This window comes from Pocillopora damicornis, chromosome 9 (genome assembly GCF_964200805.1).
Source record: "Pocillopora damicornis chromosome 9, jaPocDami1.2, whole genome shotgun sequence".
Classification (NCBI taxonomy): Eukaryota; Metazoa; Cnidaria; class Anthozoa; order Scleractinia; family Pocilloporidae; genus Pocillopora; species Pocillopora damicornis.
Genome location: NC_142678.1, coordinates 5,251,438 through 5,277,122, shown reverse-complemented (window position 1 = coordinate 5,277,122; position 25,685 = coordinate 5,251,438). Strand labels below are relative to the sequence as shown.

Below are 25,685 nucleotides of genomic sequence, written 5' to 3'. Positions count from 1 at the left end.
AATTCAATTTATTCCATTTTTGTTACTCTGTAGCTGTGTTTTGTTTGCACACAGCCATACAGCCTCCTTGACGTGCAACTATGGTGACAGTTGACAGTTCTCCGGCATTCCCAGGACAACATGAATGCCACGAAAGCTTTTGTTATTGTCTACAGATTCAAATTTTACATTCCGTTCTGTGAGAGTTTTCAGTAGCTATAACAACGAACACTACACCGGCATTTTGTACTCAAGTCACGCACAGAACGGAGATAATTGCTGAGAAGAAACATGTTTTCAGTTCTTCTGAAGCCGTTGACAGCAATCTGTACATTATTGCCACTGGTCACTTCAATAAGAGTATCTACGAAGTATGGAGATATCGAAGGTGTCGTCGCTTCATATCCAAGAGTCTCGGGGCTCCCTTTTCAGTCTGTCAGCAAATTCCTAGGCATTCCTTTTGCTGCTCCACCGGTTGGTGAGCTTCGACTCAAACCACCTGTACCTCCAGTTGTTTGGAGACCGCACATCCTTCCAACGAAAAAGCATGGAAACATTTGCATGCAAAGCAGACAGTATGATTATTGGTACAAAACGTTCGCTGAAAACTACTCGTACAGCGAGGATTGCTTGTACCTCGACGTCTACTCCCCAAATGTAAGCTCGAGTTTACCAGTCATGGTTTACATTTACGGTGGAAGCTTCACCAACGGTGCGGCTATCACATACCCGAGCGACATTTTGGCTCTGCACGGGGTGGTAGTTGTAGTGATTCAGTATCGTCTCGGTCCGTTTGGTTTCTTGACGACCGGCGACTCTTCGGCTCCTGGGAATTTTGCAATGCTGGATCAAGTCGAAGCACTGAAGTGGGTCCAGGACAACATTGAGACTTTTGGCGGAAATTCTACCGAGGTGACGATATTTGGAGAAAGCGCCGGCGCGGCGAGTGTGAGCCTTCATTTACTTTCACCTCTTTCGAAGGGTCTCTTTCATCAAGCCATTGTCGAAAGTGGGGTGGATTTGAGTTCCTTCACGACTCAGCCCGTTTCGTTTGGCCTTCACTTTGCCAAAGAACTTGCTCAAAAATTAAAGTGCACTACAAACAGCTACAAAAATATGGTCTCTTGCATCCGCTCGAAGAGTGCTGTGGAAATGCAAAACGCTGCCGAAATGTTAACGTTTAAGCTCACCGATTATCTTATGTGGGCGCCGGTAGTAGACAACCATTTCCTTTTCGCGGACCCACGAGAACTGCGTAAAAAAGGAGAGTTCAAGAAAGTCAAGTTAATGATCAGTTTCATGAGTCACGAGGGCGCATCGTATCTTGGACCTGTCGCCAAATGGTCTTTTGGACTACAGGAAAATGTGGAAGACGGAGTCAGTCCAGCCTTTTTCAAGGAATTCTTAAAGGCATTCGCTCATGTTAGCGTTACCGAGTGAGTCACTTAATATTATCAGCATTTTTTAAAATTTGTGCTTCTGTTTGGTTTTAGCACTTACTAGGTCAAAGGCTAGCAAGGGGCCTGATGCATCCTTGCCTAAGCGCAACTACATGTCAAATTTGACACGTTCTGTTTGTATGTCAGAAGTTGATGTTCTGTCTGGTAGACCAACGGCCCTGTATATGTTATGGAAGTCACACGGACCGTATATGATAAGAGATGCACTGCTCAAAAAATTACACTGCTTTTCAGTGTTGTCAGCAGTGTGATATTATTACTGCGTATCCCTAGCAGGTCGCTAGTATGTTCCATAATTAAGTAATTTTGCGTGTCATGGCACACGAAACGCTTTTAGTCACACAACCACGATGCACGTCAGTCACGCTTGTCACGCTACGTGTCGTTTTCATCCCTTATATCAATTGTTTGTTTATTGTCGCACGTTTAACGCTGCATTTCGTCCGGTACATCACAGCTGACGAGAGTGTCACAATGTATGACAAACTACATGTCACTCCGCGTATTACGCTACATATCAGTCGTTTCAAGGCACTACGTGTCACGCTCTCTCAGCTCATGTCACGCTTAATGAGACATGTAATATTCTGTATCTCTAAGATGTTTGATCACTTTATTACCTTTAGGAAGAAGAATGCTGACCTCATCGCAGACGCGCTGGAGTTCATGTACACCCCATGGCCTGATAATAGTGACAAATACGCACTAAGAAGTCAACTTGTAGACTCCATCGGTGATAATGCGTTCGTCGCACCAAGTCACGAAGTCGCCGATATTCACAGCCAGTATGCCGAGGTCTTCATGTACGAGTTTGCGCACCGCTCAAAGAATGGCAGCTACTATGCTGAATGGATGGGCGTGGCACATGGGGAGAACCTTCCATTTGACTTCGGTATCCCGATGCTGCCGAATTTTCCTGAATATGATGAAGCCGATAGAAACATCAGTTTCTTTGTCATGGCACTGTATGCAAACTTCGCCAACTTCGGTAATCCAACGCCGCAACCAGTCAGCGGTGTTATGTGGGATAAGTACAACTCAAGCCGCAGGGCCTATCTCCGAGTGAACACCAAACCCAAGATGGCGGCTTCGTTCGCTCCTCGTCGAATGTCATTTTGGAATAATTATCATCCCAAACTGAAAAAGACGAATTTTGATTTGAAGAGAGCCGTAGTCGGTGGAGTAAGCTCTAATGTAGTTTTGGCAACATATCTCCAGCTTGGAGTTATTATCTGTGCAACAATAGTCTGAAGTAACAAACATGATCTTATCATACCACCTAAGATATATATATATATATATATATATATATATATATATATATATAATAGAGATGATCTCACTGACTCTCCCGTAAACCTCTCCACCCAAAGCTTTGATATTAAGGATGAGAAGGGGCTGGTCATTATTTTTCGCCTAGGAGATTGAAGGGGGGGGGGGGTAGTTTGGAGGATTTTTAATTTTTCACGTTAAATTGTTCCCAATCCCCATAGGCTCTGTATTATTATCCACCCTTACTAGAAGTTAATTGGCGGTCAATTTTCATTAGCCCCCCCTTTTTAATTACTTTGTAGGCAGCGACTGATCCCTCGTCTATTTCCCCCTGAAAACCATGTGACCTCCACAGAATCCTCCAACTGCCCTCGAAAATAAATGGCTAGTCCCTTATCACTTTGCAATTTACTTTCGTTTCATTTCACCACCCCATATGGTGTAATGAAAAGAGTCACGTAGAAATTTGTCATGAATAGAATAGAGAAAAATTAAAAGGGTATTATCTAAGATGTAGAGCAGGCTATAAATTCGATTACTGCACACACGAATTTTATGAAAATTTTATTTTCAGAGGAGCCAAGTTTACCTCGATGAAAAATCTCACCGTCAAATATATAACTCTCACTAACCGTGTTTAGGGTCCATAGTGTAAATTGCACGCCAGTTTTTTTCCGCTCGGAAATATGGCCTATGTGCAAGGTATGGGGCCATAAATCCGAGAGCAAAAAACCAGGTTCCGTAACTTACAATACGGACCGAGAAATCGAGGTTAGCAATGTATTTCTTATATATCTGAGTTAAAATGGAGGGGAAATATGCCAATTAAAACAAGCTTTTGAATTTAGTGAGCCATACGGTGAAATACAGCCCGCTAAATTGACCAATCATGGCGCAAATACTAGCGAAGAGTGTTATCGAATGTAACTTTAACGCAAAAGTCAGAAGCAAGCTTCACTGAGGTAAGTTATACAGATATAATGTCCACGTATTATTTTCAAACATTTTCTCAAGTCTCATTTTAATGTCCTAAAAATGCCAAAGGAAAGAGCGGTGAGAAAAAATGTTGTGCTGCATACATTTTCGCCGGTACCACTAGCCACATATTCCTTCGTATCAAACTTGACTTGTTCAAGCTTTGGATAGTAATCATTCCAGAATGCCATTCGACGCGGGGCAAAGGACGCCGCCATCTTAGGTTTCGAGTCAGCTCGTAGATACGCCCTGTAGCTTGAGTTGTATCTCTTCCACATAACACCGCTGACTGGCTGCGGCGTTGGATCACCGAACTTAGCAAAGTTTGTGTACAGCGCCATAATGAACAAACTGACGTTTTTGTCATCTGCGTCGTAACGGGAAGAAAACGGTGGGAGTAGAGGAATTCCAAAGTCGTAATGTCTATTGGCACCATGGACCACGCCCATCCACTTCGGGAGCTTAGTAACCGTTTTTGAACGATGCGCAAACTCGAGTATGTATACCGGAGCAACCGAACTGTGAATATCGGCGGACTGGTGACTAGGTGCATAAAATACGAAATCGCTGGAGAGGTCCATAAGTTGACCCCTTAGTGCGTATTTGTTGCTTTTATCAGGCCACGGGGTGTACATAAACTCCAGGGCATCCGCAATAAGGTTTGCGTTTTTTTCCCTGCGCGAGAGACAAGAAAGCAGAGAAGAGAATTTCTGATTGAGATACCTAGGATGAAACTTGGAGCGACGTATTGAATACTAAGCAAAACTAGGAGTGTAGTATGTTTTCGTATTAGTCAAATGAAGGATTCCCATTTCTCTAAGCTGAGGGCATAAATAATGTAGGGACTGGATACAAGTCTATCCCCAGTTTCGTTCCCAAGTCTCCTGTATGTACCAATTCGAAATGAATGTAAGATATCTAAGGAAAGAGCCCCTCAAGGGGAGGGAACAGAGCAGGAGACCATACAACGAATAGATATAGCTCATTGTGGTTATTGGAGGTACTTTCGGACCCCACTGGAGGGATAACGCTTAACGAGAACGCGAGTAACACACGCAGGAGAGCAGAACCGCGAGGATGACTTCTCGTGACTTGTCACTTACATGTTCTGGTCTAACTAAAACAACCAACAAATTTTGCCGAGTAAATCATAGAAATCTTGGTTAACCGCAAATCCGTCTATTGAATCTACCAGCTGATTATTCCCAAACGCTTAATAACAAATTCTCTTTTTCTTACCTGCTGGTCTGACTATGCGCAAATTGTGTTACGTATCCTTTGAAGAAAGACTGACTCGATCCGTTGACTAAATTTCTAAAGGTTGCTCCACCCTCCTCACTGTTAAAAGTAATCATAAATTTGGCTTTCTCAAACTTTCCTTTGTTTCGAAGATTCCGGGGGGTGTCAAGAAGAAAGTATTTGTCCACAACTGGTGCCCAACGTAGGTATCCGGTAAAATTATAGGTTATTGAGTCGGATGCGTCTTGTATCTCCTTCGCTTCTTTCTGGCGAATACAGGCCATCATTTCGCTGTGGTCGCTCGTTGGACAGTCCAGGTATCCAGCAAGCTCATTGGCAAAGCGAAGACCAAAGGAAGTCAGCTGGATTGCAAAAGGACTCAAATCCACCCCGCTCTCTGCAATGGCTTGTTGGAAGAGGCCCTCAGACATTGGAGACAGTAGATGGAGGCTCACACTTGTTCCACCGGCGCTTAATCCAAAGATGGTCACCTGGCCGGGATCCCCGCCAAAATTTTCAACGTTCTCTTTAACCCACTGAAGTGCCGCGACTTGATCCAGCATTCCAAAATTACCAGGAGATGCAGAATCCCCTGTAGTCAGGAAGCCAAATGGCCCGAGACGATACTGAGTGATGACTACCACCACCCCATGTAAAGCCAAAATATCCCCGGGAAATGTGACTGTAGCTCCAAACTCATACGATCCGCCGTGAATGTAAAACATCACGGGTAGTTTCGATTTGACATCTGGGGTGTAGATGTCGAGAAACAAGCAGTCCTCGCTGTACGTGAAATTGTGGACAAACTTTTTGAACCGAACTTCATAGGCCTTGCCTTGCCAGCAAACGTTTCCGTGTCGTTTAGCTGAACGAACTTTAGGTTTCCATTTAAGAGGCGGTTCTGGTGGCTTAAACCTAAGTTGGCGTACGAAGTTACAAAACCTTCGATATCTCCATTCTTTGTTGACACTGTTACAGAAGCGATTGAGGGCAACCAGACACAGAACACCGTCAATCTTATGAGCATTCTGGCCCTCAGATTGTTCAAGGTTAATGAGTTTATTTTGTTTTGTCGCGAAGTACACTATTGCGTGATAAATTTTCCTCTCAAATTTCCTAATAAGACTTATTTGTCATGTCATTGTGGAACGTCACGTCATTGAGGGCTCTCATGTAATCCGTGATGGTAAACCTAATGATTCTATCTACATATCATCCAGACTGATGTGTTTCGTCGCAAATGCCGAAGGATGCTCATATTGTCTGATTTCTATTTTTAAAACCTCTATTTCCTTCCCATCTACGTAATACTAGAACGTGATTGCAAAGGTCATTAATAAGAACATAGCTTTATACGTCATAGATTGATCACGTGGTTCATAATGGGTAAACAACAGTGGCAGCCGTATTAAATACATAAAATTATCCACAAAGGAAGTGGGTTTCTGCTGTCCGTCATTGTTTTTATGGTAAGCGAGAAGTTAACTAAATAAGAAACGTTGTTTCGTTTTCGGCATGGTAATTGTAGGGGTGTTGTGGCTTCAACCTCACACTGACCTGTTTTTATCTGTGAATCTCCTTAAAACATGTAACGAGCCTGTTGTCAACATGCTCCTCTCGATAATCGATCATCATTAGGTTCCCTTGTTCTCTACAGACTACGGGTTCTGCTAGTACCCTTACGAGAACGTCACGCAACGCTTCCGAAACTTCTTTTGTATTAGAATTGCGTGACATCCCAAGAAAGATAACACATGACTTTCATTTAAAATAAGTATGATACTACTACCTAAAGGGAGAGGTCCTCTGCTTTCAAAGGGCAATTGCAACGCAGGTAACATCTTCCCATAACTGAGAAAGCTTTAATTCCTTTGGAAACATAATTGGGCTGCACATGCGTTTAGGATAAACGGATGACATTTTGTTCCACTCCAACCGGCAAAAAACAGGTCAGATATCATTCTAATGCTAATTTTATCCAGAAAACAAATAATTCCCTTTCCCCCGCCCTTTCCGGTAATAATAGGGAAATATTGAGGATACTGTTTATGGGTGCACACTTCCATTTAAAATGTTCAGCTTGTTAGCATCACATTGTTCGAAGAGAAATGACGTGTTGTACGGAATTTTTCCAGAGAAAAGTATTTGTATCATGGCCCTCTAAAATGCCATAAACATCACATCAGAAAGGTTAATCCAGAAGCAACCACCACTTATTGTAACAGACCTTTCTTAAAACAGCCATTCTATCAGAAATTGCTACTCGGCTAAAAAAGATTTACTTTCGCGAGCCGAAAGTCTTCCTCAGTGCAGCACCATCGAGAAAACCGCGAATGCAATAAGAACAAACTTTGCCAGAGCAGAGGCACAGCCAGCATCACTAACTACCACTGTCTCTTTTTAAACTTGACTTCCATCAGCTTGGGATAATAATCATTCCAGAACGACATTCGGCGAGGAGCAAACGAAGCTTTCATCTCGGATTTTTTGTCCACCCGGAGATAAGCCCTCTGACTGGAGTTGTACCTCTCGAACGTAACATCGCTGACTGGCTGGGGTGTTGGATTGCCGAGCTTGGCAAAGTTTGTGTACATTTCCATTATAAACAAACTGATGTCTTTGTCACACTGGTCCGGAAACAAATTTGCAAAACGAGGCATCAACGGGATTCCAAAATCGTAGCCAACGTTATCGCCGTGTTGTACCCCGTACCACGCCTTGTGAAGGGGGCGTACTCTCTGCTGATAATCGAACATATACATATAGACGTCGGCATACTTGCTTTGAATATCGGCGACTGCGTGACACGGGGTATATGCCAAAGAGGTCAATAAGCTGAGTTCTCAGCGCGTATTTATCGCTGCTGTCGGGCCATGGGGTATACATAAACTGCAACGCATCTCTTATGAGGTCACCTTTCTGCTTTCTTAAAGGAAAGAAAGAGAACAATCGTTTTAATTTCAGTGTTTGTAAATGCTTTCCTCGCTTTCGCCGCATTTACCCTGACTAGGTTTCATTGACATGTGTCTGGACTTTCTGAGATGTTTTTTCATGTACTTTGTTAACAAGTAATAACATAATTTATCTTGTAATTTGGTACAATAAGCACTTCAAAGACTTCAAATTGCACCTGCCCTCGGGCTTGTGTAATTTTTTTTGAAAATTTATTCGTGTTTATTGACACCAAATTGAACTCCAAATCATGCTATTTCCTATACGTATTTGACAGATACTCCTTTAGTGCGCTTTGAATTTGAGATGATAGCGTTGCGCCGAGTTGGCTGTAGCCAAACTCGTATCTAACGAGCGCGAATGGAATCATTGTTTTTAATTGTCAAATTTCATTTACTCCTGAAAGTTTGGTCATTCATTTCATTAGTACGTGTCATTGTAACGTCACCTGCGTTAGGAAAATTCCTTCCTCTCGAGGTTCTAAATTTAAAAATGTCAAAAACTCACTCATCTTTCAATTTTTAAACAGAAATATTTTCTAGGAAGGAATTTTTTGGTGTATTTCCAATTGTACTTTTGCGCTTATTCCCTTTGGAATGTTATGTGTCGGTTATAACGTCATCTCTGCTAGAAAACTTTTCTATAAGGGACGCGACTTAGTTCAAAAACTCCTTTCCTCATTAGCACTTTTTACAATATGGAATTTTTGCAGCAAGACTCCGAGTTCTCGTGAAGAGAAAACAATTTTAGTATAACAGATAACTTAATTTACCCCATATTTCGAGAGTCCACAAAATATGTTAGAAATTCAATAAAGAAAGAGGGACTCACTCCGTTGTCTACACTTTCTGCCATCCCATAGGAAAAGTTTGCCATAATACCCAATGTAGCTCCAAATTCCTCACCGTTAAAAACGATCATTGACTTGACTTGACTTTCTTAAATTCTCCTATGTTTCGCAGATTCCGGTGGGGTGTCAAGGAGAGAGTTTTTATCCACAACAGGTGCCCAGCCCAAGTATCCTGTGTAAAGCGTTCTCTATCTCCTTCGTTTCTTTCTGACGAATGCAGGCCATTATTTCGCTGCGGTCGCTCTTTGGACGGTTCAGGTTTTCAGCAAGCTCACTGGCAAAACGGAGACCGGCTGAAGTCGGCTGAATTGCAAAGGGACTCAAATCCACCCCGCTCTCTCTAATGACTTGATGGAAGAGGCCTTTAGACAGTGGAGACAATAAATGGAGGCTAACACTTGTTCCACCGGCGCTCAATCCAAAGATGGTCACCTTGCCGGGATCCCCTCCAAAATTGTTTATGTTTCCTTTAACCCACTTGAGTGCCGCCACTTGATCTAACATTCCATAATTCCCGGCGGAATCCCCGGTCGTTAAGAAGCCGAACGTACCCAAGACGGTATTGAATAACAATAACTACCACACCCTGAAGAGCCAAGTAATCGCCGCGATGCGAGGTTGCAGTTCCATACTCATAAGCTCTTTGCTCTTTTTACAAAAGTAACACTGCTAGCATATACAGTATATTTTTTTAGAGTCGTATTTCAGAACTGTGGGTGGTAATCGAACCCATTGCTCCTCTCGCTTTTCGTAATATGGTGATATTGGTTTCAATTTCAAAATTAGTTCGTTGATATCGATTCAGCATCTCGCTTGGACTTCTATTGTCATTAGTCATGATCCTCGAAAATTAAAAACGGTTTATCATTAACTTCTCTCGCCAGAGAATCTGTTTTATTCATGTATTTCCTTGCTTATTTTTGCATATAATGCAAAAAATTTTGACACGGCTCCTACGCACGTCGAAGTCTCTTTTCATTCATGTAAATTGCGATAAGAGTCATTTGATTGGCCTATAGCGGCCTTATGGGAGAAAGGCCGTCTTACGCAAACAAACACGTTGTGAAAAGCCAGACATGCGCAGTAAGAAAATATAAGATATCAGGAAAAACCCTCATTAAAACATCCATCCTCTCAGATCTATAGAATTTTGCAGTGCTTGTAGAACGAAATTTTCCCTATGCTTCGTTTCCTTCTGGATGAGGCCTTTCCAGACATCTAGTTAAACAAAGAAAGCCATAACTTGACGTCATAGATATTTCAAGCAACTTCAAGCTGTTTAATGTCTATTTCAAACTGTTGCAACATTACCTCGCTATCAGGTGACACGAATACACAGTGGATTAGCGAGTCAAGTCACGTTCCCACTCAAACTAAGGCACAATGATTTCGACAAAACTTTTACCACGTTTATCAATTTTCTACGTCTTTCTGCCTTTAGTCACGTCGATGAGGGTGTCCACAAGCTATGGTGACGTCGAAGGTGTCGAGGAATCCTACCCGAATTCTTCTTTCGCTTACAAGTCAGTCAGCAAATTCCTCGGGATTCCATTCGCAGCTCCACCAGTTGGCGACCTCAGAATGAAAGCACCAAAAGAGCCAGCTTCTTGGAAACCAAATGTTCGCCAAGCTAAACGGCACGGAAATATTTGCATGCAAAAGAAGACCCTCGAATATTTTGTGCGGTTATTTACTCAAAATTTTACCTACAGCGAAGATTGCCTATATCTCGATGTCTACAGCCCGAACGTGAGCCAGCATCTACCCGTAATGGTTTACATTCATGGAGGAGGCTATGAGTATGGAAGTTCAGTCACATACCCTGGCGATTACTTGGCTCTCCAAGGCGTAGTAGTTGTTGTTATTCAATACCGTCTTGGTACGTTTGGCTTCCTGACGACCGGGGATTCCGCTGCCCCTGGGAATTATGGAATGTTAGATCAAGTGGCGGCGCTCAAGTGGGTCAAGGAGAACATAAAAAACTTTGGAGGGGATCCCAGTAAGGTGACCATCTTTGGATTAAGCGCTGGTGGATCAAGTGTTAGCCTCCATTTATTGTCTCCACTGTCTGAAGGCCTCTTCCATCAAGTCATTGCAGAGAGCGGAGTGGATTTGAGTCCCTTTGCAATTCAGCCGACTTCCTTAGGTCTCCGCTATACCAATGAGCTTGCTGGAAACCTGAACTGCCCAACGGGCGACCACAGCGAAATGATGGCCTGCATTCGTCAGAAAGAGACAAAGAAGATACAAGACGCTTCCGAAAAAATAACCTTAAGTTCTGTTGAATACCTGGGCTGGGCACCAGTTGTGGATAAAAAATTTCTTCTTGACACCCCCCGGAATCTGCGTAACAAAGGAGAGTTTAAGAGAGATAATTTAATGATCGTCTTTGCCAGTCAGGAGGGCGGATCTTTTCTGGGTATGATGACAAACATGTCCTTTGGGATGACACAAAGTGTAGACAACGGAGTGAGTCCCTCTTTCTTCAAGGAATTTCTAACAAAATATGCGCACGCTCAGAATATCGGGTAAGTTAAGTTATCTGTTATAACTGCTTTTTGTCACAAGAACTTGTAAAGTGCAAATATGAACAAATATGACAACTTTCTTCTTGAAGTTTTTGAACGAAGACATGTTATGTGTAAAACTTTTGAACGAAGTTTTTCTAGCGTAGATGAGGTTACAATTTCACACAGAATGTTAAGGAAAAAGAGAGCAAATGTGCAAATGAAAAACTATGACAAATTTTTTCTGGAAAAATCTTTCTGTTACAAAATTGACAACTCATTAGTTTTTGACATTGTGAACGTAAAACCTCGATAGAAGGAATTTCCCCTACGCGGATGACGTTACAATGACACGCACCTTTGAAACTTGAAAGGGTTTTTACAACTTGGTAATTCTACTCTATCAGGGTTTCCTCTTCAAGCGTCTTTTGACCTCAGTCCTTAATTAACAAAAGAGCTCTGATAAATATCCGCATAGGGCAATATATGTGTCAATGATAACAAGCCAGGGTAAATGCGACTCAAGCAAGGAAAAGCTTTTACTAACTCTGAAATTAAAATGATTATTCTCTTTCTTTCCTTTAAGAGAGCAGAAAGGTGACCTCATAAGGGATGCATTGCAGTTTATGTATACCCCATGGCCTGACAGCAGCGATAAATACGCGCTGAGAACCCAGCTCGTTGATCTCATCGGTGATCAGCTTTTCTACGCCCCAAGTCACGCAGTCGCCGATATCCACAGCAAGTATGCCGATGTTTACATGTCCATGTTCGATTATCAGCAAAAAGAACGACCCCGTCACAAGGCGTGGTACGGAGTACAACACGGCGATAATGTTTTTTTTGAATTTGGAGGCCCGTTCATGCCTCGTTTTGCATATTTGTTTCCGGACCAGTCGGACAAAGACGTCAGTTCGTTTATCATGGAAATATACACAAACTTTGCCAAGTTCGGCAATCCAACACCCCAGCCAGTCAGCGGTGTTACGTTCGAGAGGTACAACTCCAGTCAGAGGGCTTATCTCCGGGTGGATAACAAATCCGAGATGAAGGCCTCGTTTGCTCCTCGCCGAATGTCGTTCTGGAATGATTATCTTCCCAAGCTGATGGAAGTCAAGTTTGAAAAAGAGACAGTGGTAGTGAGTGATGCTGGCTGTGCCTCTGCCATGGCAAAGTTTGTTTTCATTACGTTCACTTTTTCATGGATGGCGCTTTATTGAGGAAGACTTTATAAGGCGCACGAGAGCAAATCTTTGCAAAGGTTCCTTCTTTAAAGACTGCGAGCGAAATGTAGAATTCATCAGGTGGAAGGATAATCTATGAAGCATGAAAAACAAAGTTTGAAGATGGAAATATTGAAAATTTCAAATTAATTTAATCCAAACTGATCCTCTATATTGCCCATATTTCAAGACGCAATTACGAATACTTTTGTACTTTGTCGTAGATAAAGAAGAATTTTATCGGCTAATGGAAAATTGAATATTGATCAGACTGGTTGAAGCTGCTATTAATTTTGCCACATAAAGTATGTTTGTTTTATTGTCTTATTTCAATTTCTTATTGAGTGGCTGTTTTTAAGAAAGTTCTGTGATTTTCTCACTGAGAAACGCAAACCCGTTGTATTACCTCAAGGAGTTACTATGGATGAATTTTGCCTCTGAATAAACCCTCCTGATGTGATTTTTATGGTATTTTGGAAGACCATACATTGTCTGAAAGTTTCTGTACAACCGACTCGATTTTGTCTTCCAACAATCTCTACTGAACAGAATTTTCTTACAAAATCACGTAATGTGCGACCCCATGCGGGCACCTGAACTAAAACCGAGCTAAACGGCCCTTAATCAGCCCAAGAAATTCACACGATGCAAGGGAACAATCACCTAGCGAGATGAATTTTTTCAAAACCAGTTCAGATTCGTTCTGATCGAGAGCGCGTTAACAAAAATGCCTACATTTGGACCATTGCACAATGTGAACATATTTGCATATTTTGCGAGCTTGTGTTTCGAATTCCTTTGTTTTGACTCATTTATTCCTACAACGATAACTATACTTTCGGGCGCAAATCCACACGAGTTGCTTGGAGTTGAAAAGCAAAAGATATCCACTTTGAGTTGCCAATCAGAGCGCACCTTCTACGCTATCTATTATTGATTGTGTACCTCATATCGACCTCAGCTATATTTAGCCAGAAATAGTAAATGACGTAAGTTCTCTTGTGTCACGTGATCGTTAGAGAGCCCACGATGCTGGTGGTCTTTTTGGATGTAAATCGATCACGGATTGTAATCGGGCGACGAAAGAAGGCCGTGAACATTTTCCAGATGTACAGTCCTAAATACTCCAAAGCACAAAGCTGTGCTTATTTCTGCTTCAAAAATGCCCTGGTGGCACTTAACACGCTTTATATTGTAAGTATCTTAGAAAACCTTTCAACTTTAAGTCAGAGTTTTAACGAATCTCGCGAGCTATTGAATGGGGAAATTGAGTCTTCGCAGTCTGTGTTACGTGGCATTTGGTGGTTATTTAAAGCTTTCTATTAGATATTCTACGGAAATCTCCTGCGGTTCTTATCCGTAAATGTTTCTAAATCTGATTAGGGGCTTAATGAGTAAAAGGTACCTCTCCTACGAAAAAGAAAATCTCTAGGCAATAAAACCCCGTTGTTCCTTTGCTGCAAAAGGCTAGCTGTTTATATAGCGCATCATGCATGTATTCAATAGTTTTTTTCTGAACGAAAAACCAATAAGAGCTCTTTAATTTGACTATCACCTTATGTTTCAGGAAATGTAAGCTTAATTATAATTAACGGGCGAATTTTTTTGTATTTATTTAATTTTCCAAGATCTCGACATAGAGTCTTCCTGTTAAAAATATTGTAAAAGCATTGTTTAGACGAGGTTAATTAGTCGATTATAAAGAAGTAAAGGTCGTGTGTCCTCGGAAGTCCATATTATTTCTAGGGCTTCCTCTTAGATTATTTTAAAACCCATTTACTAAATGTTAGGAGATTTTAATGAGGCTTCACCTATATCAGTGGATCTTGAATGCAGCTTTTCCATTTATCACAAGGAAAGGAAATGAACAAATGAAGGTCCTAATGACTATGCTATGCAGATAAGCTGACTTGTGTCGCATTTCATTTAACAAAGCTGTTCGTAATTCAAATCATTGCAAATTTTAATTTTGTTGTGTTAAATTTGCCATAAAGTTAGACGTATGACATTGTCCTCTCAAAATGACATGGAATGATGTTGTTTGCAATGAGTATTATTACAAACTTCAGAGGGATTTTGAATGTTCACTTGTCTTCCTGGTATTTAGTATTTGGCATGAGAATTTGTTGAATAACATAGCAATTTAAATCTAATTTTTATTTCAATTGATGATAAGAATATGTCAATGATAGGGGCACCATTGTTGTAAAGAACTTGTTGTGGGTTGGGTAGATTATGTGTTCCCTCATGTATGAACAGTTATTGGCATGCTGCTTTTTGTGTTTAAGGTAATCTTCGATACTGAAAGAAAAAAAGGATAAAGAAAATTTGCTTAGAGTTTTTCTTGAGAGATACTGGAAACATGATATCTTGCTCACGGAAACTATTTATTGGAAGCCCCCAAGGAAGAGGTACCTAAAAGTATACACATGGTAAACAGTATTGTCAAAACTGTGCTCTTAGAAGCTGCCCAAAGGCTATGGACCCAGAAATACAAGGTGCTCATCTCTTAAAAACCTTCATAAAAGCAAAGTGATTCCTGGCACTGTAAGACAAAAAGCAAAAGAGCACAGCCCTGAACTACCTGATTTGATTGTTTGTATAAAGTCTTTTTTTCCCTTGCAGTTCATAGCCTTGGTAATGATATGTGTAGCTGTTTATGCCAAAGCATCATCTAAAATAACCAGTCTCCCGATTCTTGGTGGTGTAGTTGCCTGTGGCGTTTTCCTTCTTCTCATTGCCATCATGGGTGTTGCTGGTGCAGTGCGTCACAGCCAAGTGATTCTGTTCTTTGTATCCTTTTCATGATTGTGAACTGCAGTTAAAAGCAGTTGTAGAAAGTAAAGTTTGCAGAACAGTTCTGCCCAGTGCCTCCCCGACAGTGGTTTGCTCCAATGCTACCATTGTAAAGCTGTGTATTAGGAGCACAGTCTGACTTATAAATGGTAAAGTGTAATGAAAGCAATTTGGAGATCATATTGGCATGATGGTTAGTGCGCTGGATTCTGGGTTTGAGAGGCCTGGATTTGAAAGCTGGCTGGGTCAAAGTGTTATGTTCGGGAGAAACATTTTAACTTTACAGTGCCTTCTCCACCCAGGAGTACAAATTGGCGAACAAAATCACCAGGCAAGCCTGGTGAAATCCTGGGGGCAAACCTTGCAATGGATTACCATCCCATCCAGGGGGGAGAAGTAGCACTTCTGGTTACTTCATGCTAAGGAAACTGGGGATGAGTTCTTGCTGGGTAGACCACTTAGCACAAGTACAGATGTTACTTCACTGAGGTGTTCTTGTTGCCTATTGTTTTGGAACTAGCCTAGGGTTAAGAATAATGACGATGATGATGACGATTCTTGTTACTTAGTGTTCTGGAAAGTACATTATGTTCTTATCTGTTTGTTTCAGCCTTAACTTATTGAACAGTATATGATTATCATGCTACTTCTGTTTATCATTCAAATGTCAGTGTCTCTTGGTGCAATAGCAGTTTCACATGAGCAGCAGTCTAATCTAATGGAGGCAGGATGGGGAAAGATGTCACCCACTTTAAAGACCAAAATCCAAAAAATCAAAGACTGTTGTGGATTTAAAAATAAAAATATGACGTCAGGTGAAATGGGACATCCGAAGTGTACTGCGGTAAGTTTTTGTGGTGTACGACCCATTCACATGCTGGGGTTGTAGTTCTTGAAATCGGAGACTTTCAGGAGGTAATGACCCCCCCTATTTGTGACACCAATAATTTTTGTGGCCATTGCCACCCTCCAATTATTGCTTGTTAGTATTAATTACAAGAAAATTTTTTTTTGTTAAAGTTTGGATTCTCTCTAATGTATTCACATTTGTGATACATCAGCCTTGTAATGTTGTCACAAGATAGTGCTTGTACCTAGGCTGCTGTTAACCCAATAATGCGCACCAAGCGTTTCTCCCAGACCTATTTACTTGCCATGTGTAGACAATGGTCTGTGTATTATTCTTGTTAATAAAATGCTCTGTAAATGTAATTTATAATTTTAGTCAGTATTGTTAATAATCATACAATTCAGCCTTATTAAGCTGGCATGTGATTTTTAATAAAGCTCTCTACCTATAAAGTCACAACAAGAACTGTAAGCTGCCAGAGTTATTGTAAGTCTAGGAAAAGATTATGCTCTAAAACAGTACAGTCAAACCTGTTATCCGCACTTGTGAGAACTGGGCTGAATAGTCTGGATAATCCAGGGTTCAGATAATCAAAATCACTGTGGATTACTGCTAAAATTTGCTAAAGAATTTACAAAAACAACATTTTATAACCCAAAATGCTGACATAAATCAGTTTGTCTCAAGCTGCTACTGCGTTTGTGCATCACTAATTCTGTCATTCTATGAAACTGCATGAAAGAAATAAGGTCAAAATTAATTATTTCATCATCTGATTTGTTTGATGGAAAAATTGATGGTAAAGAAAGGCTGTGAGCATTGTTGATTAATTGTAAAAGAATCACAAATAATACTATTAACTCAAATTCTTGTGTTTTTTTTATGCCTTGTGAAAGTGTTGTTACCTGATCTGGTCTGGGAATTTTAACTGAATTCCTCATAGATATAAAACCACTAACACTAGTTTTGTTTGAGTATTCATGACCATTTCTTTAATAATTGTGTTTTAGCTACCATGCTGTTCTAAGACTACTAACGATGATACATGCCCCAAATGTGAAACATGCTATGACAAGTTAAAAGATGTGGTAAATCATCTTCTGAAAGTGGCTGGAGGAATTGGTCTGTTCTTCAGTTTTACCTTGGTAAGTACAGAACTTACATCAATTTACACACCATTTTTTTTTTTTGTCATATAGTGAGATATCTTCTCTGTAACCTTGTTGAGCAAGATACTAACACTTGCATTTTAAAGTTGGACTAATCTTATGCCTAACCCTTTAACTCCCAGATATTATTAACATGTAACTTCTCCTTATAATATCAATATATATCAAGTAAAAGGGTAACAAGAATACTCAAACTTATCAGGTAGAGGTTGTTACTTTGATCCAACAGCAAATTGTCATTGCTGTTTTACAAGGAATTAAATGTGCAGCAGGTAGAGTGAAGAATTAACAAGCAAATCTTGGGAGTTAAATGGTTAAAGGAATTTAATTATTACTCTAACTAATTATTTTGATAATTCTGGTCCGCTTCCTCTTAATCTGGATTCACGCTCATTAACCACTTGATTAGGACATTTGATTGTCAGTAATGAATAGTAAAGTATCTCTCTCTATAAAGTCTTCTTAACTTCCTCTCATATTTCTATCTTTCACAGCTGTTTGGTGTGTATATGGCGTGCCGCTACAGGAATCAGAAGGACCCTCGTGCCAATCCTGGGGCTTTCTTATAGGTCCCTGGGTGCTGAGCTAAATTCTTAGACCTGTGCTAACCTTTCTTTAACCTCTAAATAGATCTCTTAACCATGCTAATTTACCCATTATTGAAAATATGTAAAATAAGATTGGAGAGACATGATTGTTTGTAATATATTATACAGGTTAGATTGCATGTGTTCCTTTGCTTTTTATTATCAGTATTTTTCAGTATCACTGTGTCAGTATCATGTGGAGTTAGTCTGATTCAATACCATGATTACATAGCTGCCATTTTTATTCATTAGAAGCAACAATAGTAGTTGACTAAGCTTTTAAATGTTTCAAGACTAACTTTTAATCAGTGACATGGCAAAGTCTACTGGTATGACAGATTCTAGTGAGGGGCAGGGTGGGTGGGTTAGTTAGTTAGTTTGGTATAAGAGTTTCCCCCTCCCTGCCCTAGGCATATCCTTCTGTCCATGCAGAGTGACTTTTTTCTATAATATCCACAGTAGCTAGTGTTAAGTAATCTATCAATGAGTTGTTTGCTGCGAGTCTTTGAGATTATTGTATGGCGAGGTAGTCTTGAGGTAAATCCCAGTATTCTGACTCACTCTTACTTTGTCTTTATTTTGCTCTATGGACCAGGTCTTTATTTTGTTTTATGGACCATTTCCATGGAAATAATCATAAGCTCTGTATTTTTGGTTGCAAAACCTGCAAATTCAGAATAAAAGTTTGGTCCTGGTGCCATATGTTAAACCACTTACTAACCTTGCTTTATAGAGCCATACTGCCGAATTTTTAGGTCTCAGTCCATTTTTAAATTCTAGGGAGAAATCTTTTGAAGTTAGATTGACTGACAGTTCAATTTTCTCATATTGTGTATTGTATGAAGGTCTATGGCCCATTGATATCATTACTCATTTTTTTTTGGAAGAAAAACAGATACCTTTCTTATGTTGCAGTATTTTAGGGTTAGAGTAGTTGCCTAACTGCTTCTATTTCTCCAGTTAAAATGGAGGTATTTTGAGAATAGACTAGAAAATCTCTCTTTGAAAGCTATATTTAATAGCAGTATTTAATTATTTCAGGAGTGTTTATTGATGAATTATTTAAGGTTAATTTTTTTTGTTACGTTAAGTGTAGAATATATCCTGAAAATAAACATTCGGTATCTTTGTGCTTTTATGCAGTCTTCAGTAACATTCCCCAGAGCCCATAATTCCTAGAAGTGAATGATATACCAGAAAACCAGAAAGTTTCTGGCCTTTCATATCTCTGATAGTTTTTGTAAGGTTACTTTTTCACGCGTGTTTTCTAGGTTCCAAAATAAAACTTTGAAAATTACCGTGCGTAGTTAGAACTTGAATGAGATACCTTTACTTTACAAGTGTCAGCACCCTTTAGTCTGTAGGTAACCAGAGGAATGTCACGCCTTCTCCATGAAGCCGCTACTGCGCATTTTATGTTTTTACGGATTTTTTTCACTCTAATCTCTTGAAGAACATGTAGATGCTCATGGAAATACTCCTCTTCCGTCATATTTTTATCGCAAAGAAAGCAAATTCTCTGAAAAAAAACTTGTTAAATGCGACCCACGCCATACCAAGATTGTGTGACGGGCCAATTGCTATTGTTGCTGGTATCATATATTTAACCAATTAGAAAGCGTGCAGATGATTGGTGCCAATGGTTTGCAAGAGTCGTATCGGCTTTTTGGCGTCTTGTAGGAGCAAATTATTTCGGTTACAGTTGATGAAAATTTGAAGGAGCGACTTTTCCGGGATTTTTTTTATCAATAAGTGAAACTTTGAAAAGAGAGAAAACCCCGAATTGTATGAAATCTTAGAAGGTAATGTCTTACTTCCGAAGAGGACTTATAAGATTACATAGGCAAACGAAACTCTTATTCATAACGCTGCAAACCTGCATTTGAAACGCATGCCTCTATTCAAATCAAAAATTTGCGCTACTCGCCCTTCAACCGTTGGCTCTTAATTTTTTCTTTAAGTATCTCCATAGGTTCAAATATGAAGGTCATGAGAATTACGGAAATGATCACCAAGTAAAGCTCTTGATGATTAAACCAATTCTCCTTGCCAGCACCTTAAGAAATGTGTTAATAACAGCGTGGAGCATATGTATACTGATGTTAGGGTGTGAAGATTTAAGACCATGCACATAACCAGTGGTTAAATATTGAAATACTCGTGCTTATCAGTCAGTTATTTATATTTTATTTCAGATTCTGGGAGTGTGTCTTGCCAGACGAGTGCGAAACCGCGGACCGCAGAAACTCTATTTTGACTAAGGGACATGAAGTTTGCTGTTTGGTCATCTTGGAAAATTCTCTTTTTCAGTAGCCTGAGTACTAGGCTTCCTAAAGGGGGTGGGGATAGGACGAGAGAAAAACCCACCGCTCTAGCTCGGCCCTAGTCCCCCTTCCTCTGGAAGGCTTGTTATTCAGGCTACTGCTTTAAACCGAAAAAATAGGCTTTGATAAAAATTGTGGGCATAATTGCCTGATACTGGTACAGGTGATAGTAACTAACATTGGCTTTGTTTGGACTGTAGATCAATTAATGATTAGAATTTAAATGGGAAATATTTTCAAACCAGTTCTCTAGCATTGTAAAATAATAGCTCAGATCGAAGAGGTGGTTACAGGAAGCAAAAAAATTAGGGTTCTTCTCGTGTAGAACTCAGCACGAACCATTTATTATCGGGATAGTTGAGCAAAAACAAATAAAAAGACCATGTTTAAAAACTATGCAGTTAGCTACCCACGCGAAATCCTGAACACATGCAGAAAAGTTGTCTCGGATTCGACATTGCTTTTTTAGTAATTTTTCGCACCAATTATTGGTTTAAACAACTTGTGCCATAACCACATGCTGGATATTTAAGATTGATAGAGAAAATTATATTTATTAGTTTGTAAGATAATTAATTTTATTTAAGAATTTATACTAAGGTTGGGGCAATTTACAAAAAAAAATGGTCTTGATGCTATTTCATAGCTATTTGTAAAGATTGGCATTCAAATAAATGAATATTGTGAGGTATCACGGCGTTTCCAATCATTGTTTTGGATCCTTTTTCTTTTCCTTCGATTATAAATTCATATGGAGATCGAGTCTGAGCGGTGCGTGATCCTTGTTCCTCCTTGCGTTACGCGTGACACCAGCTTAGCCTCTACTGACGCGTCACAAAATCAACTTTTCTTCTATGGAACTCACGATCAATATTTGCATGACATCACTAACGCTGATCATGATGACCAAAAAAATAGGATGGTATCAGGAGGGGGGCGGGGGAGTGGAGGAAGAGTGGTCTGCAGTGGTTACGCAAAATTGTCGAAAATTTGTTACTGCCAACAAATCAATTTCTACGTAAAGCATCTAATTGGAACGAGAACAGTCCTTCAACAACGAGATTTTTTCGCGTCCTACGCTTTAGCGGCATCATTTCCTCTCCCTGTCCCCTCTCCTTTCCGTTTCTCACTCTCCCGGAAGTTTTTGACATTACTAGAAACCAAAATCTCCAAATAAGGACAAGTCCCTTGGGACTTCTGTTAAATATTTCCAGAACGGCGTGACAGAATCTCAGATCTAAGCTAACTGAAAATGGTGAGGGAAAAATATTGTATAGAATATTGCATTTTAGCCCTCTGCTCCCGGATAATCATGCTTAAAACCTATTTTTCTTTCGCAGGCAACTTTAACGGAAGATCAAATCTCTGGTATCTATCACATTGCCCATTATGGTTCAAGATTCTTATATTAACTTATTCTACGATGCTCGAAACATCGTTAAAATGATACAGCTGTTTTAGTTTTAAATTTTTTCTTCACTTGTTGTTTCAACCTGTACCTTTTTTGTTTTTCGTAGAGCATAAGGAGGCGTTTATGCTTTTCGATCGCCGAGGAGATGGCAAAATCGATTCGGCACAATTGGGTGAAGTTCTCCGTTCTCTTGGACTCAACCCAACACAAGCTGAGGTCCACAAGGCGTTAAACGAGGTCGATCCTTCTGGTAAGCAATCAGCCTGTCTAATAATATTAGAGAATCTTGTAGCTGTGATGTACCTGTCCAAAAACTACTCAGTTATTTCGTTGGCATGATTTGATCGAAATACGTTTCATATTGACTTTTCATTTGCCGCAACTTTGAAATGGCTTGGAATGAAATAAGTTTTAAAAGAGCTTCTTTTAGATAATAAACTTACTTAATTCTTAAGCCTTCTTTTGTTTATACGTACACTTCGTTATAAATCCTTAGCAAAATTTTGCGACCGATCGAAGAAATCGAAGTTGATCTAGACTTTTGAGGAAATGTTTCGTTTTCCTTGCAGAGTTCTTGCAGTTAACTAGATATTTATCACAATGACTTGACCCTGTTTGATACTAGCTCGCGTGCGGACGAAAATCCGGCTTTCGATATTGTAGAGATTTTCGAATTTTTGCACAATTCAAATGGACGTCATAGTGATAAATGAATTTTAAGTTTATATCTTTTAACAATCGTGCATAGATGTATTACGTGCTTGTCGCAGCGTGCAAACTTTTTGAGCTAAAAATAGACAACTAGTGGTCTGCAGTATAACTACTACACTTCAACGGTAAACTGTATTTCGTGCTAACGATTCGTTCAGTTGTGTGTTTTTAATGGGGGAATCTTTTGTTATTCTCCTTGGACTTTTTTCGTACCGAAATTTTTACAAAAGAATCACTGAACCTTGGAATAAATGGAATCATTATTTTGGTTTGATTAGCCTTTTTAAGTAAGCGGCGTTCGAAGGGTGAGGCAATTAACACATGTAAATAAACTTTTAGATTGTGTTAATGAAGTGACTTTTTAATGAAAGCTGAAAGCCTTTTATACTTCAAAGTTGCGATAGTGTTTTTATTGCTCATTTAATTGTTAAATTTTCTGTATGCCCCATTGACGAATGAAATTTGATTGGATACTACAAAGAAATGATAATTTACAAGTGACTGTAGTCAGTGTTCATAGAAGTGATCCCTAAAATGAAATTTTATCCTCCCTAGATGCCTACTTCTAACCTTTTACTGCTGAGAGTGACTAGTAATTAATTTTTCCTTATAATATCTTCCCTGAATCAAACATTAAGGAAATGAGAATAAAAGAAATGATCACCAACGGAAGAGACTCTTGATTGTTAAACAAATTCTCCTTTTCAGCACCTTAGGATATGTACAGAAAAACAGTATAGAGAATATGTATATTGATGTTAGAGTTTTAACCCTTTAAACTCCCAGAATGACCAGCATCTAGTTTCTCCTTACAATAATACTGCTGAATCATTCATTCAAGATCATGAGAATAAAGGAAACAATCACCAGCTCAAGAGGCTCTTGATTGTTAAATAAATTCTCCTTGTCAACACCTTAGAAAATGTATGGAGAACAGTATGGAGAATATACATACTGATGTTAGGGTGTAAAGGATTAAGGGTAAAGGTTGTCTCAATGAAGTTTTATTGTACCATCTAATGCCAAAGTTTTATGAACAAAAAGTGAACTCTTTTTTAGGGTCTAAACGTATCTCATTCGAGGAATTCTTGCCAATCTTCCACTCCTTTGGTCAAAGGAAGGCCAGTAAAAGTACAAATGAAGGTTTTGTGGATGGCTTGAGAGTCTTTGATAGAGAAGGAAATGGCCAGGTGTCTGCTGCAGAGCTGCGTCATGTGCTGACAGGATTAGGTAATTGTATATTTTGGTTCCTTTATCTATGAAAGTAAATGATGGAGAGGAAAAGTGAATTAGGAGAGACAAGCATTGAAAAGCCTGCTTTCTTTGCAAATTAATGCCTTAACTCCTAAGAGTGATAACCAACTAATTTCTTCCTACAATTTCACCCCTGAATCAAACATTAAGGTCACACTTGAATAAAGCAGGTGATCAGAAATTTAGCTCTTAGTTGGTAATCCTTTAATCCCAGAGAGTGACTTGCATACAATTTTTCCTTTCATTATCACTTTTAAATCACACATTAAGGTCATGAGAATGAGGTAAATGATCACCACCTCAAGATTCTTGACTGTAAAACAAATTCTCCTTGTCAGTTCTGCAGGAAATGTATTGAACAGTGTGGAGAATATTCATACTGATGTCTCTTTTTGTTGCAGGTGAAAAAATGACTGAAGAGGAGGTAGACTTACTCCTTAGTGGACTGGAGGACAATCAAGGCCAAATCAATTATGAAGGTGTTTAATTAATTTTTTTTTCCAGTTTAGTGAGTACTGAATATTGCTTGCCCACTACTAATGAAGCTTTATATCCAAGTTTCTGTGACTATAATTGATGTAATGTTTATGCATGGGTTGTAAATGGGTTGTAAGGGTAACAGTTAGGAGATCCAGGTCTTAGTAGTTATGCTCCATGCTAGTTCAAATTCTGCCCTTCCCAACCCCCCCCCCTCCTCCCCTCCTTGAATGCCAGCCGTGCAGGCTAAATGTCCTAAGACTGAAGTATAGATACATTGTACTAAAACAATTTTTTTTATTTTCTGGCAGAATTTGTGAAGACAGTCATGTCTGGATGATCACTATCCACCCCATTTTTTACATACAGAGCTCTTTATCTACTGTGATTAAATGAGATAACAATACAGAAGATTAATTTATCATTGTTAGGATGATTTCATATCATGAGGGATATACAACTACAGTGATTCACAAAGTATTATCTATATAAAGATTTTCTTATAGATAGTTTTGTAGAAAATAAAATCAAACAGCAGAACTGGGATCTAGTTAATTGTGTGCCCTTTTTTTTCATCGTCAATAACATAACCAAAATGCTGCCAGTTCTTCTTGGAAAACGTTTGCGTTGGAATGTCACGCAAACCCTGTTGCGTGACATTCAAGAAAACAGTTGCGAAGAGACTCGCAGAATGTGTAACACGCGGCGAGAGCGTTTACGCTAGAAGCCAGTTTGGCAAGGCGCATAACGCATTGCGGAGAATAATCTCCTTCACCGTCTTAGTTCGAATCGTCCCGTAATACGCCCTTTAGAATCCTTTAAATGATCGATGAAAATGTTCAAAAATATTTGTTTACTGTGGAATGTTTCTGGCCCAACTTGAGATATGTTTATGTTTTCCTTACAACCTCATCACTGAAAGTTTAAGACGTTTCCTATTTTGCGACTGACACATCTTTTTATTTTATAGATTATTCATTGCATCCTATTGCTTTCGTTTCTCTGATGTTTTGGCAAACAGATGTTATCTTTCAAGTTAATTGAACGACGCCCCATTACAAGACTTTGCAATTCAATTAACATTACCTTTCACAGTGTTCATTGGACACCTGATATCTACAAAGGAATGTATACTAATTTTTCTGCATAAACTGAGTAATATTGAATGTCCTGCATATCTTGACGTGAAAACAAATATCAGGAAAGAAAGAGTAACATTTCGTGGTCAGATGCCTTTCGACAAACCTTGAAAGCTCTCGAATGACGCAAAGTTTCGATTTACGGTTTGCGCTTCGTAAAGAATATACTCTCAATTTTTCAAGTTTTTCACATTTAATCCACATTAATTTAAGCCATTCTTGACTCTTCCCTGTTTCTATGCACTTCGTTATTTCTTCTGTTTTACAATCTTGGTCGAATTTGTTGACAGTTTGGTAAGGAATTGAGGCTTTTTTTTCATACGGTTACAATTTACTTATTCCTATTACTGCTAGCCTGAGGAAGTTGAAAAAAAATTTTACACAGTAATTTCTCAAAAACTACTCTGAATTAAAAATGCCCTTTTTGTTTACAATTTTTCTTTCTCTGGAAAACTTCCTACCACCCCGACCCATGGTATGATAATAATCACTGACGCGCTCCACGACGCC

The 25,685-nt window shown here is 39.5% G+C and overlaps 5 protein-coding genes and 1 pseudogene across 6 annotated transcripts; 4 read left to right on the top strand and 2 right to left on the bottom strand.

Moving 5' to 3' along the window:
• LOC113664747 (neuroligin-4, X-linked) lies at positions 1-3,122 on the top strand. Its single transcript, XM_027180373.2, has 2 exons — positions 1-1,415; positions 2,066-3,122. Exons 1-2 carry the CDS (start codon positions 271-273, stop codon positions 2,688-2,690), a joined length of 1,770 nt encoding a protein of 589 aa, XP_027036174.2. The 5' UTR covers positions 1-270; the 3' UTR covers positions 2,691-3,122.
• Positions 3,123-3,262: 140 nt separating this feature from the next.
• LOC149039789 (neuroligin-4, X-linked-like) lies at positions 3,263-6,690 on the bottom strand. The gene is made up of 2 exons (XM_089182013.1): positions 4,926-6,690; positions 3,263-4,361 (listed from the first exon to the last, which is right to left on the bottom strand). The coding sequence occupies exons 1-2, from the start codon at positions 5,648-5,650 to the stop codon at positions 3,728-3,730; spliced, it is 1,359 nt and encodes a 452-aa protein (XP_089038139.1). The 5' UTR covers positions 5,651-6,690; the 3' UTR covers positions 3,263-3,727.
• A 387-nt stretch (positions 6,691-7,077) lies between these two features.
• On the bottom strand, positions 7,078-9,565 carry LOC113664730 (neuroligin-4, X-linked-like; annotated as a pseudogene).
• Positions 9,566-9,611: 46 nt separating this feature from the next.
• LOC113664749 (neuroligin-4, X-linked) lies at positions 9,612-12,926 on the top strand. Its single transcript, XM_027180375.2, has 2 exons — positions 9,612-11,255; positions 11,821-12,926. The coding sequence occupies exons 1-2, from the start codon at positions 10,111-10,113 to the stop codon at positions 12,452-12,454; spliced, it is 1,779 nt and encodes a 592-aa protein (XP_027036176.2). The 5' UTR covers positions 9,612-10,110; the 3' UTR covers positions 12,455-12,926.
• A 521-nt stretch (positions 12,927-13,447) lies between these two features.
• Positions 13,448-20,874, top strand: LOC113664744 (tetraspanin-13-like). Of its 2 annotated transcripts, none has more exons than XM_089182014.1 (5): positions 13,448-13,651; positions 15,083-15,250; positions 15,882-16,097; positions 17,114-17,248; positions 20,055-20,874. In XM_089182014.1, the coding sequence occupies exons 1-5, from the start codon at positions 13,487-13,489 to the stop codon at positions 20,118-20,120; spliced, it is 750 nt and encodes a 249-aa protein (XP_089038140.1). In that variant the 5' UTR covers positions 13,448-13,486; the 3' UTR covers positions 20,121-20,874. The 2 variants fall into 2 exon arrangements, with proteins under 2 accessions (XP_089038140.1, XP_027036170.2); XM_027180369.2 differs by lacking the exon at positions 20,055-20,874 and adding an exon at positions 17,767-18,997 and having other exon boundaries at positions 13,473-13,651.
• A 453-nt stretch (positions 20,875-21,327) lies between these two features.
• LOC113664741 (myosin-2 essential light chain) lies at positions 21,328-24,586 on the top strand. The gene is made up of 6 exons (XM_027180365.2): positions 21,328-21,438; positions 21,524-21,551; positions 21,701-21,844; positions 23,365-23,535; positions 23,961-24,038; positions 24,348-24,586. Exons 1-6 carry the CDS (start codon positions 21,436-21,438, stop codon positions 24,374-24,376), a joined length of 453 nt encoding a protein of 150 aa, XP_027036166.1. The 5' UTR covers positions 21,328-21,435; the 3' UTR covers positions 24,377-24,586.
• The last annotated feature ends 1,099 nt before the right edge of the window (positions 24,587-25,685 follow it).

Bases quoted from the DNA above. Each gene is read 5' to 3' on its own strand.
- LOC113664749 (XM_027180375.2), top strand. From the start codon at position 10,111: ATGATTTCGACAAAACTTTTACCACGTTTATCAATTTTCTACGTCTTT. The intron at 11,256-11,820 runs GTAAGTTAAGTT...CTTTCCTTTAAG, and splicing joins GCGCACGCTCAGAATATCGG to AGAGCAGAAAGGTGACCTCA.
- LOC113664744 (XM_027180369.2), top strand. From the start codon at position 13,487: ATGCTGGTGGTCTTTTTGGATGTAAATCGATCACGGATTGTAATCGGG. The intron at 15,251-15,881 runs GTATCCTTTTCA...CTTATTGAACAG, and splicing joins GCCAAGTGATTCTGTTCTTT to TATATGATTATCATGCTACT. The intron at 16,098-17,113 runs GTAAGTTTTTGT...ATTGTGTTTTAG, and splicing joins GACATCCGAAGTGTACTGCG to CTACCATGCTGTTCTAAGAC.
- LOC149039789 (XM_089182013.1), bottom strand. From the start codon at position 5,650: ATGTTTTACATTCACGGCGGATCGTATGAGTTTGGAGCTACAGTCACA. The intron at 4,362-4,925 runs GTAAGAAAAAGA...TCTCTCGCGCAG, and splicing joins GCGCATAGTCAGACCAGCAG to GGAAAAAAACGCAAACCTTA.
- LOC113664741 (XM_027180365.2), top strand. The intron at 21,845-23,364 runs GTAAGCAATCAG...ACTCTTTTTTAG, and splicing joins AAACGAGGTCGATCCTTCTG to GGTCTAAACGTATCTCATTC. The intron at 24,039-24,347 runs GTGTTTAATTAA...ATTTTCTGGCAG, and splicing joins AGGCCAAATCAATTATGAAG to AATTTGTGAAGACAGTCATG.
- LOC113664747 (XM_027180373.2), top strand. From the start codon at position 271: ATGTTTTCAGTTCTTCTGAAGCCGTTGACAGCAATCTGTACATTATTG. The intron at 1,416-2,065 runs GTGAGTCACTTA...TATTACCTTTAG, and splicing joins GCTCATGTTAGCGTTACCGA to GAAGAAGAATGCTGACCTCA.